Genomic DNA, 13,785 nt, shown 5'->3' on the forward strand with positions numbered 1-13,785 from the left:
GTATGCCTAAAACATTTCAATACCTGTCGAACCTGATAAAAGGTGGACAAGGCAGGCAGGTTAAAAAATTTTAGAAAAAAAAAAAAGGCCAACATTTTATGAATGATAGAGGAGCTAAGCTTATGTAGCACTGCCTCCTAGGAAGCTGTTGAGAATTGCACCTTCTGGATTCTCCTGGGTTACACTTAGCAACTGATAACAGACAAATAGCATTTAAAGTCCTTGGCTCAGTCAATGAACAGTCCAGGGGATGTTGGTTTTTATGTTTTATTTAGAACTGGGATGGGAGAAGCGATGAGTGGGACACTCCAACTTGAACTATGCACAATCCTGAGGACAACTAACTGTAGTGTGCTGCAAGGCCGCTACTTCACTTTGCCACTGAAGTGAAGATGAAGAATCTGAACTCCTGTTTAGGTTACTCTTTAGGGTCTAACTTGGCACCCCCTTTCTCACTTGCTGTGTGTGCTGACCTCCTGTCCACTGACACTCTACTGGAGTGGTCCCCTTCCTGGGCAGACCCATGGCAAGCTTCTCAGTACTTACGGACACTGTTTTTCCCTAGGTTGCTTCCGCCTTCAACTCCCTTGTCAGCATCTACTGGACCTCCCAGCTCAGCACCACACCTCTGGCTCACTAGGCCGACCGCCTGTGACCATCTTCCATACAGACAGGAGGAGAGATAGCCATCCCCCTCCTCCTGGGACCTGGCTTCCCACCCAAAAAAGACACCCTGTCACATGTGCCCTTGGCTTTTATAACATATCCCAGGATGCACCACTGCTTGTGCCAAGCCACTGGGATAGTTACAAAGCCTGTGTGTCACTGGCTGGGTTTCCTCCACTGTCCAACAGGCCCCCCCTATCGGACACAGTGGGGACACTCCCTGAGACCAAGTGAATCACTCATGGACACATGCAACAGGCCTAACTACTGATCAGGCTCCCCTGATAAGAGGTGGAGCAAACTATAGTTTACCTACCAGCACCTACCTTGGAGGGTGCTACACTTAGAATGCATTAAATAAGAAATAAAAGGCAGGGCAGTATAAGCATTGACACTGGCACAACCTAAATTAAACATAAGGCAGAAATTACTCCATCTCGACCAGGCCTGAAGATATTTCTCCCACGTTAAAGATGAAACTGAATTCTTCAAACTGGCAGAGATCAATCCCAAATCAAGTCCCAGAGGAATTCCGGGAAATGGGAGCCAATTGGGTCTGCTTCTGGAGCCAATTCTTGGAATCTGGAAAACAGAAAATGAGACAACGAGTCTGCAATATTATTGGTTACACCTGGTAAATGTTTAGCCTTAAGCCATATGTTAAATTTCATACAGTGTAAAACTAAAAAACCAAGCAATTTAACCACAAATTCAGTTTTGGAGGATAGACAATTGACCGTAAAGAGGACACCTTTATTATGCATGTGAATTAGGACCCTAGGGTTCTGAAACAAGTCACACCAAATAACTACAGAAACAACTACTGGGAATAATTCCAATAAAACTAAGTACAAGAAACTTCTGGAACCTTCCTGGATGTATGCCATTTTGACACACCCCAGCGACCCGACAAGAAGGCACCCAAGCCTATAGAGCCTGAAGCATCAGTGAATAGGCCAAGATCAAAATTGTCTACAAAATCTTGCTGCCAGACTGTTGAGCCATTAAAACCCAACAAGAACTCATCTAGTAACTTTAAATCATCCTTAATGGATTTAGAAATAGTAACATGCGAATAGGGGTTCTTCAAACCTTTTGTAGCCCTAGCAAACCGGCAAAAAAAAATCCTAGCTATCAGAATAACTCTAGCAGCAAAAGCAAACAGGTCTAGTAAAGACTGAACGTCCTTAAGAAGAGCTTTTCGCTTTGATAGGAAGCAGTATATTAATGATCTAATTTAAAAAGCTCAACAAGGGGCAACCTAAACTCCATGGAATCTGAATCATTGACAATACCCAGGAATTCTAAACTAGTGGATGGAAAAACTGTCTTTTCTTGGGCAAGGAGAATACCAAATTCTTTACAAATGTTAAAGAAAGCTGATAAAGGATCAGAACAAGTAGAGAAGTCGGAAGGGCCTATAAAAAGAGTCGTCTAAATAGTGAATATAACTAGCAGATGGATAAGACACAGACAAAACCCACTGCAGTAAAGAAGAAAAGGCTTCAAAGTAAAAACAAGATAAGAAACCCATCGACATACATTAATCGTAATATAACCCATCAAAATTAAAACCTAGAGAACTAAAGCCCTGGGGATGAACTGGAAGTAACCAAAATGCTGACTTGATACCAGCCTTGACCATTAATGTCCTTTTACTGAAATGCCTGAGCAGGACCAAGGCCTTATCAAAAGAGGCGTAGGTGATTGACGCATCAAAATCAGCAACTTTGTCATTGAGAGAAGTACCGGGAGGATAAGACAGGCGATGAATTAGGCGGAAAGAGCCTGGTTCCTTCTATGTGATGCAAATGGGCCCTCAATTCTGCCCTCCAATTCTTTCTCAGTTTTTCCTTTGATGACCTCTGGGTGTGAATAAACTGAATGTATGTTATCAACTAGAATGCAACCTATCCCTAAAAATGCAACCTATCCCTAAAAATGCAACCTATCCCTAAAAAACAGGGACTAAAAAAACATATTTAAAGCTGCTACGAAGTAGCTCCGCCATCCTGATGTTTGGATAAACTTCTAGCCAAGGCAACAAGCTTGACAACTTCACTGGCATCAGAGCCTTTAGAAAAAAACATCCCTTGACTGAAGCTAGCCTGATGTGGCAGAGGCCTTGCGATAACATCTGCAAGCAGGGTGTCCCTTGAACAGTAGGAGCACTCATGCTTGTATTTACAGTTTGACAAAAATTTACATGTCCTTCATTAAATGCAAAGCAGAATCGTTTGCGAAAAGAATTAGTTGAAGAACTGGGTGTTTTATGTTGCAATTGGGATTTTTGGAGTAACATCAAATTTAGCCAAAGGCCAACGTCCTTAACATCCCAACGCAGAGAAGGATGTACTGACCGTTTCTGTCTAATATTTGAATCGCAATGAAACCAAGAGATGCCACCGAAATGCCTAAAGGTTTCCGCAACAATATCAAGGTGCTGGAATTACCCAGAACATTTTTCTGGAAATTTTTCGCCCATTACTGATGCATAAATACAGAACGCCAGTTCATAAATATTGAAGCCAGTTCTGAAATGTCCTGGGCATAGCTCTCCTCCTATCCTCTTCCGAGCACTCCTCCAATTTTTTATCTAGTTTAGGAAGAAATTCTTTAGAAGAGGGTAGGAGTGACAAAATGTCAACAAACTTTTCTCTCCAAATTTTATCTTTAACTGAGGGAGATAAATGAAAGCCCAATGGTAAGATCCCGCAAAGAGCTTTTTTCATACATATACGCAAGATTTAGCCTGCAAAGGAGCGGTGTTACAGGAAATAGACTGAACTGGACCATAAACATTGGGAAGAAGAGTGTTTTTAGTTTTAAATAGATTCAACTGTTTGTTACTAGGAATTGCGACATTACCCTGGGATCCTGGGACCATTATCTTGATAAGCACCAATTATTTGTGCACCTGAGATAAGTAAAGGCTGCGCTTCTTGTTTTACACAGTAGGTGGAGCAGTATTAACATTTAAGGAATCAATAAATACCTAACTCATCGGTGCGCCAGCATAGTGAGCTCCTGGCAATGCACCAGAAAACTGCATCTGGCTGTGACATACAGGGAAATGTACCAGGGGACTGTACACCTGAAGGAGCACTAAGAGAAGCACCAGAAGGCTGTGTCTCCTGAGTAGCACCAAATAAATGTACCCCTAATAAAGCACCAGAAGACTGTGCCTCATGCTCGCAAAACTCCGTAATTGCTGACTGTTCTGAAAAGAACAGCCAGCTCCTGAAAAAAGAGCCCTGGCAATAAGAGAGGGAGAGGGAGCCCCTTGTTCCCGTTTTGACAGGCTAGCAAAGAAATTGGCTAATAAATTTCAAAATAAAACCTAGGTCAGACATAGAAGAACAGAAGTTCTCACCAGATGGGTTTTCCGAGGCAGCACTTTGCGCATGAGGAGAAGAGGAGCTTGTCTGTTGAAGAGAAGCTGAGGAGGCTAAAGCTGAGGCATCTTTTTGGCTTTTAAAACGAGGACTCGAAGCACTAAAATCTTCCCTTGCATAAGGTACCGCTGGGGCTTCTGTCTTCCTCCTTCTTTTTCCTCCTACAGTAGGGCTGGAGCTGCCTGCAGGATTAGAATCCCCAGGTTCTTCCACAGGACCAGCTGGCATGGGTGTCAGCGAGGCGGGTTGAATGGAAGAAAAGGGTGGAACTTCAGCTAAGCAATGCCTTAGCCACTCTTGACCACCAGCGCTTTCAGCTTTTTCAAGAAGCCGACGAAGGAGAGTATCCATGCTGGCAAGCAGCATACAGGAGCATGGATAGGTCCGCTGGCAGCTGCGGCAAGATCCAGCTTCTTATAGGCAGGCAGAAGGCCAAATGAAATGCCAATTTCGGCCAATGGTGACATTGTTGCTAGGAGAAATTCCCCCAATAGTACCTGCCGAGGAAAAAGCGGAGCAGAGAAAGCCCTTTGCCCTGTCCCATGAGGACCCCCAGATAAAGCCGGGGACCGAACATGGGCCCACTGGGATACTCACTCTTGAATGGTATTCATTGTTTAAAAGAGAGAGGGCTGCTTGTTTTTTTCAAAAAGCTTTATCCTCCTTTGAGCAACAACATACCATTAGAGATATATTCCATCCAAGGTTTGTTTTGCCTTAAAGGCAAGGAGATTGTGAAGAAGGGGAACTTATATATACCAACAAACTACCAAGACTAGTCAGTATTGCTTTGGCTCCTTTTAACCAAGCTTTCCAATCAGGTCCATAAGTCAAGTTTTTCAGGCCTCAAGCTCTATGCAAGTCTATGGGCAGGTGGTTGTAAAAAATGTGTTCATTTACATCAAACTACCTCCAAGTCCATCCAGATCCAGAAAGAAAAAAGAAAAAAGGACTGCGTTCTTTTTTGTCTTTCCGGACCTAAACGTAACAGATTGGAGGTAGCCTGATGTAAGCGTTCACATCTGGCAGCCCATAAATCCCATAGGGGTCCACCACAGTCCGTTGTCAAAATACAGACAAAAAACTGAATGAACACAGGTGTCTCAAAACTGAAATCCATCCCGCTGGACCCCCTGCTGAACGAAGCGAAACACTTCGTTCAGCAGGGGTGAAAGGACCCTTCGAGGGATGTTGGTGCTCAGAGAAGGAAAAAGCTTCCTTGTCGATTTCTGTCAGAGAGACAGTGTTCTTGTAATTTACTGTGCACTGAACTGAAATCTGAGCTGTGTTTTGTGAACTATAAATTACATCCCCCTATGTTATGGAGATAGAGAGAGGTGGAGGTATCTGAAGGAATCTGAAGCTCTGCCTTGGGTGACAATGCTTCTCTTTCATAGATACATGGATATGCATATAATACATTATGAGTGCTGGCAAGATATGATAGGGCAGGTTTATATTGATAGTACGGAAGATTAAAAAACATGTCTTAACCTCCATAGATACAGTACAGAATATAAATACCTGAAAATAAAAAACAATTTCAGCCACCTCAGATAAGGACCCATAACCTGCCATATTTTTTAATTTTATTCTTGTCCATGCATTTTTGCTGTGTTGGAAACATGTCAAGTGTGAACAATCCCTAATAGACAAAAATACCTGTAGCACTACTCCCTTGGGAGCTGCTGAATACGGGTTCCCCCGGGTTACCATTAGCAACAGCAACACAGTTCAACATTTTCTGAGTGATTTTGGCTCAGTCAGGAAACAGTCCAGTAGCTTTGGGTTTTGTGTTTTTATTGAGAACTTGGATGGGAAAAGGGAATGAGTGGGATACTCCAACTTGTATAACTATGCACAGTAATGCTGAGTAGCACTGTATAATGCTAGTCATGGCTAGGCCGCTGCTTCACCTTGTCATAAGCAGTGAAGTAGAATTAAGTGAACTTCCTAAGGTAAACTGTACTGTACTGCAGAACACTCTTCAGGGCCCTTCCTGGCACCCCCTTTGTTCCTATTCTTCAGGGTCAACTACACGGCACCCCCTTTACTGTTACACTTTCTGTGTGAGCTAGCTCCTTGATCCCCTGACTTCTCTGGAGTGGTCCCCTCTCCTAGGCAGACCCTTAGGTAAATCTCCTGGTACTCACGGACACGGTTTCTCCCGAGAGACTCTGCCCGCAGCTCCTCTGTCAGCACTCTGGATCCCCTGTAGCTCAGCTCCACACCTGGTTAACTAGGCCGACTGCCTGAACCACCTTCCTCACACCTGCAGGAGGAGAGACAGCCGTCACCCTCCTCCTGGGACTCTGCTTTCCGCTCAAAGACACCCTGTCACATATCCCCTCCGTATTCATGGTCAATCCCAGGATTTATTGCAGAAATGCACTCCCACTGGGACTGCCATACAACATGATGTGTCACTGGCTGGGTTTCCTCCACTGTCCAACAAGCTCCCACATTGGATACAGTGGGGATACTCCCTCAGACCCAGTGAATCACACCTGGAAACATGTGACAGGCAAACTAACAGATCAAGCTCCCCTGATAAGCAGCAGGAGCAACATATGCTTTTACCTAGCACCTGTCTAGGAGGGTGCTACATACAATTAAGGTGCTACATACAATTCATAAAACATTTGTTCTACAAATGTCAGAATCATTTGTGCAAGCTGAGCTAAATTTGATTGTATTTTTTTAAATAGATTAACTCCTGCATCTTAAGCTTTATCTAGTGACCAAAATACAGTTTAGTTTTCTAAAATGCCACAATGAGGAAATATACTGCATTTTGGCCACTAGATGGAACTGATGATACAGGAGTAAATAGACCCCATAGGGCAGTGATGGCGAACCTTGGCACTCCAGATGTTTTGGAACTACATTCCCATGATGCTCAACTACACTACAGAGTGCATGAGCATCATGGGAAATGTAGCTCCTAAACATCTGGGGTGCCAAGTTTCGCCATCACTGCCATAGGGCTTGTTTATGCCTCGTACACACGCATCGATTATTGGCCGGGAATTTTTGGCCAACGTCCGATCGGCCGTTTTTCAGCTTGTTAGTATGATGCTTCCGACAACCGACTCCGACTTTTTGGCCGAAAAAAATCTGGTGTGCAGACTATAAAATTTTTGTTGGCAGTCAACACAACGGCCAATTTTCCGTCAGTCAGTACAGATTTTGGCAGACAAAAATCTGATGAGCAAACCAACACATGACATCACTTCTGAAGTAGAATTTTGTTGGCCAAGAAAATTTGTGTGCAGTCTAGAGCACATTCCAACCAACAAAACACAACTTGGACAAAAGTCGGACGATTGGTCGGCCGATAATCGTTGCGTGTGTACAAGGCTTTAGACTTGTGGATGGGGGGGGGGGGGGGTTTGTTTAGCCCCTTCCAACCACCTCCCTAAGCTGTAAAGGCAGCACCTGGGATGTAGCCAACAATCGCAGCGCTTTAATGTAGCATTTAGGGGGTTAAAACAATGGGTGAAGAGACATCATAATGCCTTCTCCCTGCCTGTCAAATGCCTCAAAAAAGATTGCTTTTCAGAAGTGCAGCAGTTTAGACAAAGTCTAAACTTTACCTTGGCGTGTAGTTAACTGAAAGGGTATTGATTTTAATATGGTCAATGCTAGAGTTGCAGTTTTGGATATAAGCTAGTTTTTTGAATGACTAGTCTATAAAAAGTCTATAAAAAAAGAGCTGCGCTAACACCTGAAAAGCACCTGAAAAGCGCATCAAAGCGATCAGAGTTTTATGGGCAGTTTTCAAGCACCTCAGTGTGAAAGGGCTCTAATGGATTCAACACACAGCCATTAATGTCTAGACCGCTGGCAACAAAAGTGAGTACACCCCTAAGTGAAAATGTCCAAATTGGGCCCAAAGTGTCAAAATTTTGTGTGGGCACCATTATTTTCCAGCACTGCCTTAATACTCTTGGGCATGGAGTTCACCAGAGCTTCACAGGTTGCCACTGGAGTCCTCTTCCACTCCTCCATGATGACATCACAGAGCTGGTGGATGTTAGAGACCTTGCGCACCTCCACCTTCCGTTTGAGGATGCCCCACAGATGCTCAATAGAGTTTAGGTCTGGAGACATGTTTGGTCAGTCCATCACCTTTACCCTCAGCTTCTTTAACAAGGCAGTGGTCGTCTTGGAGGTGTGTTTGGGGTCATTATCATGTTGCAATACTGCCCAGTCTCTGAAGGGAGGGGACCATGCTCTGCTTCAGTATGTCACAGTACATGTTGACATTCATGGTTCCCTCAATGAACTGTAGCTCTCCAGTGCCGGCAGCACTCATGCAGCCCCAGACCATGACACTCCCACCACCATGCTTGACTGTAGGCAAGACACACTTGTCTTTGTACTCCTCACCTGGTTGCCACCACACACACTTGACACCATCTGAACCAAATAAGTTTATCTTGGTCTCATCAGACCACAGGACATGGTTCCAGTAATCTATGTCCTTAGTCTGCTTGTCTTCAGCAAACTGTTTGTGGGCTTTCTTGTGCATCATCAAAATATCGGTATCGGCAACGAAAAAATGATATCGGTCGATCAGTAGTGCATACCCAGGGCAAATTTGCACCCATGCTTGCAACCCCGGGTGCTGCGGCACCCTGGTGGAGAAACACTGGTCTATGCGATGGCTGTCAGACAGGGCCGATGCAAGGATTTTTGACGCCCTAGGCGAAACCTCATTTTGCCGCCCCCCTTGGCTCCGCCCCCTTGACTACACCCAGGGCCGGTGCTAGACTATGTTGCGCCTAGGCAAGATCGCATCCCCCCACCCCAAGAAAAAAACCAGTAAAACGAAATGATCTAAATTAAGCATAAATGGGGAGGGCAACCTGTTAGTCTGTTAGGCTCAGTTCACACTTGTGCGATGCGGAAAGGCTGCGAATTCGCAGCCTGTTCCCGCATCGCATCCGTACATCTGGCAGTTCACACTGCCATATGCGATACACAGGGGGTGTCAATTAAATGTTAATGACACCCCCAGTTTGATCGCATATCGCAGTGAGATCTGACAGTTCGCACAGGATCGGATCGCACAAGTCTGAACCACTGTGAGATCCGATCCTGATGCGGCTGAAAAAAAGGGCCCTGTGCGTCTTTGGTGCGAAAACAGTGCGAATTCAGCCATACAAAGTGTATGGCTGAATTTGCATTTGCACAGGAGATCGCATGTAATGAAGGAGCAGTGCGCTCCGAATTACATGCGATCTCCGCAGCCGCAATAATGTGAACCGGCACTTAGTGTTTTTTGTTTTGTATTTCTAATGGCACTTTTTTTGTAGTATTTTACTGTGTGCTATTACAAAAAATATATTGATATAACATCAGAGAGAGGGGGGTGAGAGAGAGAGTGTGGGTGAGAGGGAGAGGGGGTGTGGGTGAGAGAAAGAGGGGGTGGGGGTGAGAGAGAGAAGAAGGAGAGAGAAATAGGGGGTGGGGTGAGAGAGGGAGGTGGTGGGGTAAGAGAGAGAGAAGGGAGTGAGAGAAAGAGGGGGTGGGGGTGAGAGAGAGGGTGGGTGAGAGAGAGACCGTTAACCCTGTCCCAATCTCTTTCTGCGGGTTTGGTGTGTATGATGATGTATAAAATGTTACCTTCCACGCCAGCAGTAGGATGTTCAGGATGGCCAGCAGCGGGCAGGCCCTGCTTTCCTTGAACCGGGGGTGCTTTGCTCCTTTCAGCGGACCCCTGGCTGTCTGCACCTTCCGTCCAGTGGTGTTGTTAGGGGTGGTGTCACCCGGTGTGATAAAACATGGTGTCATCTCTCTCTACCAACTATAGTCGCCCCTCAGTACAGACCCCACTCTCCACTAAGTATTGACCCCCCTCTGTCAGTACAGACCCCCCCTCAGTACAGATCCCTTCATCAGTACAGACCCCACTCTCCACTGACCCCCCTCTGTCAGTACAGACCCCTCCATCAGTACAGACCCCCCTCAGTACAGACACCCCCTCCCCTCAGTACAGACCCCCCCCCCTCAGTACAGACCCCTCCATCAGTACAGACCCCCCCCTCAGTACAGACCCCGCCATCAGTACAGACCCATCTCAGTACAGACCCCCCCATCAGTACAGACCCACCTCAGTACAGACCCCCCTCAGTACAGACCCCTCTCCATCAGTACAGACCCACCCTCAGTTCAGACCCCCCCCTCAGTACAGACCCCCCCCCCCTCAGTACAGACCCCTCTATCAGTACAGACCCCCCTCAGTACAGACCCCTCCATCAGTACAGAACCCTCCATCAGTACAGACCCCCCTCAGTACAGAACGCTCTCCATCAGTACAGACCCCCCTTAGTACAGACCCCTCCATAAGTACAGACCCTCCTCTCATTACAGACCCCCCTCAGTACAGACCCCCCTCAGTACAGATCCCCCTCTCATTACAGACCCCCCTCTCATTACAGACCCCCCTCTCATTACAGACTCCCCTTTTATTGCAGACCCCCCTCAGTACAGACTCCCCTCTCATTACAGGCCCCCCCGTCTTAGTACAACCCCCCCTCTCATTACAGACCCCCCTCATTACAGACCCCCCCTCTCATTACAGACCCTCCTCAGTACAGAACCCCCCCTTTCATTACAGACCCCCCTCTCACTCAGTACAGACCCAAACTCAGTACAGTCCCCCCCTGTCATTACAGACCCCCTCTATTGCAACTGGGCGGCGGGCGGGGGAGGATACAGTGTGCAGCCTCTTCCTTGAGAGTTTCTTCCTCTGACTGTCCATCTCCGGGCAGGAGGCTTGTGACAGGAGGCAGCAGCAGTGAGAGTGAGGAGTCTCACTCAGGGCTAGCGTGGTCCTGGCATGTCCTGGCTGATTCCGGGACCCTCGGCTGCCCTTGGGATGGTGTCACCTCTCTGCCGGTGTCACCCAGGTGTGAGCCGCACCCCCACCCCCGCCCCATACTGCACCTCCACTGCTCCCGTCCTAGTCATCTGGGCCACTATCACATGATGTAGGAGTGGATTGTGGAGAAGACATTCAGGCTCTGGGAGGCGCCACCGCCCCACTGCTGCTCTTCTCCCATCCCAAGCTCTCAGCCCCAGCTGCCCCTCACTGTTTACCTTCTCTGGGGCCATCCGCTCACACGTGGAGACAGATGCTTACTCCACACAAATGCTGCTGTTTGCTTCCCTGGTTCCACCACCCTGAACCAGGACTCTCCATGGTGCCCTTTGGCAGCAGTGCGCTCTAGGCGGCTGCCTCGTTCGCCTAGTGGTAGCACCGGCCCTGCTGTCAGATAGAACAAGTATGAGGGAAATTCCCCAATCGAAGATACAAACAGCAATAATTAAAACACTTTTTCTAGCACTGAAAGGTTAGAACCTTCGCTCTGTCTGTGTCCCCATGAGGGAGATATAACCTCACTTCCTGCCCAAGTGTGTGGTGCAAGGCAGAACAGAATGACAAGGGAAACCACACAGCATTTCAAACCTGACAGGATGAAAAATATTTTGTCTGGAGTGGAGTCTCAAGGGCATAGTTCATCTTTACCAAAAAATTTCCTATGCAGGCAAGGGGTTTCTGTAGATAAAAACAAACTGTGCATCTTTGACCAATGTTGAATAATGCCCTTTGCTATAGATGTTTGGTATTTACATACTGTATCTCCTGAAACCTGACTGAAAAACTCCTAGAGATGGCATTATTCTATCCTGCCTTGCTGCTAGGATGTTGCTAAGACACACCCAACCATTACTGCTCACCTCCACCATCACTATCATGACTTAAGTGGTCTGGAATGTGCTGGCTAAAAAAGCCAAAGTAGCTGAAATATTCACATACATGAAAAAAGAATAAATATTTACTTTAATTATCCAATCATGGGCAGATGAAACAAATAAACAAGAATTTGCTTTTTACATTTAATGATTGAATCTTCACTCTTTTTTAGGCATTCTCAACTCTTTGGGTTATCGGATAATATAAATAGGTTTATTAAAGTGGTTCTAAACCCTAACCCAGTGAAGTGTGAAGTGACTGTCCTCGGGTAATACACAGAAATTAAAAAAAAATCCTTCTGTAGAAGTTGTACCTGTTTATCTGCAGTCTTCTCCTCTCTACATCTGTTCAAAAGTCATCCAGTGTTTATAAAGTTTGTCTGAGAGTTCACAAAAAGGGGGCAGAGCTGAAGTTACACTCTGCCGAGCTCAGGGAGGAGAGCTCTGAAAACTGATTGGATTAAAGGGACAACCCCCCCCCCCCTTCACACAGCACACAGAAACAGAGCTGAAGCTGTCAATCAGCTGGGGATCCCTCCCCTGCCACCATTTGTCTTTTGGTGTCAGGTAAATTTGTCAGAAATGACTCTAGCAGAGTCATTTCTGACAAGCAGAGGAAAGGAGAAATTAGACGTAGTGCTCTGGAATGGGACAAGTACACACTATAGAGGGAGATGCTTTGTTCATATTTCATGTCTGATGTTTGCAACCATTTTAATTATTAAAAAGACTCATATATATATATAAAACAATCATTGGGTGAATGTCAGAAGCATTTAATGCCAGCAAGTTGAAATGTCCCCGCATTTATCCTAATAGGTTCATTCTTGTATTGTCAGCTCCATCTAGTAGCCAAAATGCAGGATAGCTTTCTGAAACACTTTCATGAAAAAGTATACATTTTTTGGCCACTAGACAGAGCTGACAATTTAGGAATTAACCTACAGTATTATAAAAAAAATAAAAAATATGGAGAAATTTTGGCCAACATGTACGCATGCTTCTGACATATAGCCAACAAATATTTTAGAAATAGATTGATTGGCACAAAATTATTCTGGATGGTCTTGGACTGAAAATCAGATTGTAGGAAAGTAGATTAGATGTGATTGTTAAGTTTATGGGGTATCGACCGTTTTTTTTGTGTTCTTCCATTGATATTTACGGTTGAACAGTAAATCCATCGACAAGACAATCGTATATAAAATCATTCTGTGCATGATCAACATTATTGTGTCAGATTCAGATATATTATTATTTCTTATCGTAAATTATTTAGGATTTATATAAGGAATGATGTTTATTTATGAATGTGTTCTTTATATTACAGGAGAAGAAGTGCAGAATGAAGCCTTGATGCAGAAAGATGGGAAGGGTTCAAAGAAATGGAAGAAATTTTCTTTCAATAAACGCTAATGTTAAGAGTTTTGCAAACGTAAAATATGCCCTCTGTAGAATTTCTGTTCTGCATGTAGGACTGATTAGTTAAAAAGATTTCTTACTTTTTTATTTTCTAAACAGAAGCATGACTATATTTGCCCCCCCCCCCCCACGCATTATAGGGGACACCGCCTTTTTCCAAATTCTCATTAAATGCAATTCCTCTACAGAGGTCTTCCAATCTACAGCATACAATAACATGTCTCCAATACCTAACTGTTTGATAATATGGATATTCCTATTTATTCATTCCTAAAACAGTTTTTCTTTCCAACCAAAATGTAAATCCAATCAACAGTATGGAGCCTATGTATAAAAAGTTTGCTGAACAAATGTGAAACACACATCTCCAACAAAACTTGCCATGTTCTGTGCCAGTGTTTCTCAACCCGGGGGTTCGGCTGCGATCTACCCGTCAATCTCAGATAGCTGATGGGTAGATCGAGTCAACATGTCAAGTGCCGATCCAACATGCAGAGTAGCACTGGAAGCGGCTGTAATAAGACCATAATAAGACGTC

General features: G+C 45.1%; 1 protein-coding gene across 1 annotated transcript in view; it reads left to right on the forward strand.

Moving 5' to 3' along the window:
- LOC309558531 (uncharacterized protein) overlaps positions 1–13,241 on the forward strand; it is a gene marked incomplete at its 3' end in the record, with an annotated part of 160,454 nt that extends 147,213 nt beyond the window's left edge. The window contains exon 11 of the mRNA XM_082261611.1: positions 13,156–13,241. Within this exon, the coding sequence (XP_082117737.1) occupies positions 13,156–13,241 (86 nt within the window). The remainder of the gene's footprint in view (positions 1–13,155) is intronic.
- Between the last annotated feature and the right edge of the window lie 544 nt (positions 13,242–13,785).

This window comes from Pelophylax lessonae (genome assembly GCF_965119305.1).
Source record: "Pelophylax lessonae genome assembly, chromosome: 6".
In the NCBI taxonomy this organism is placed as follows: Eukaryota; Metazoa; Chordata; class Amphibia; order Anura; family Ranidae; genus Pelophylax; species Pelophylax lessonae.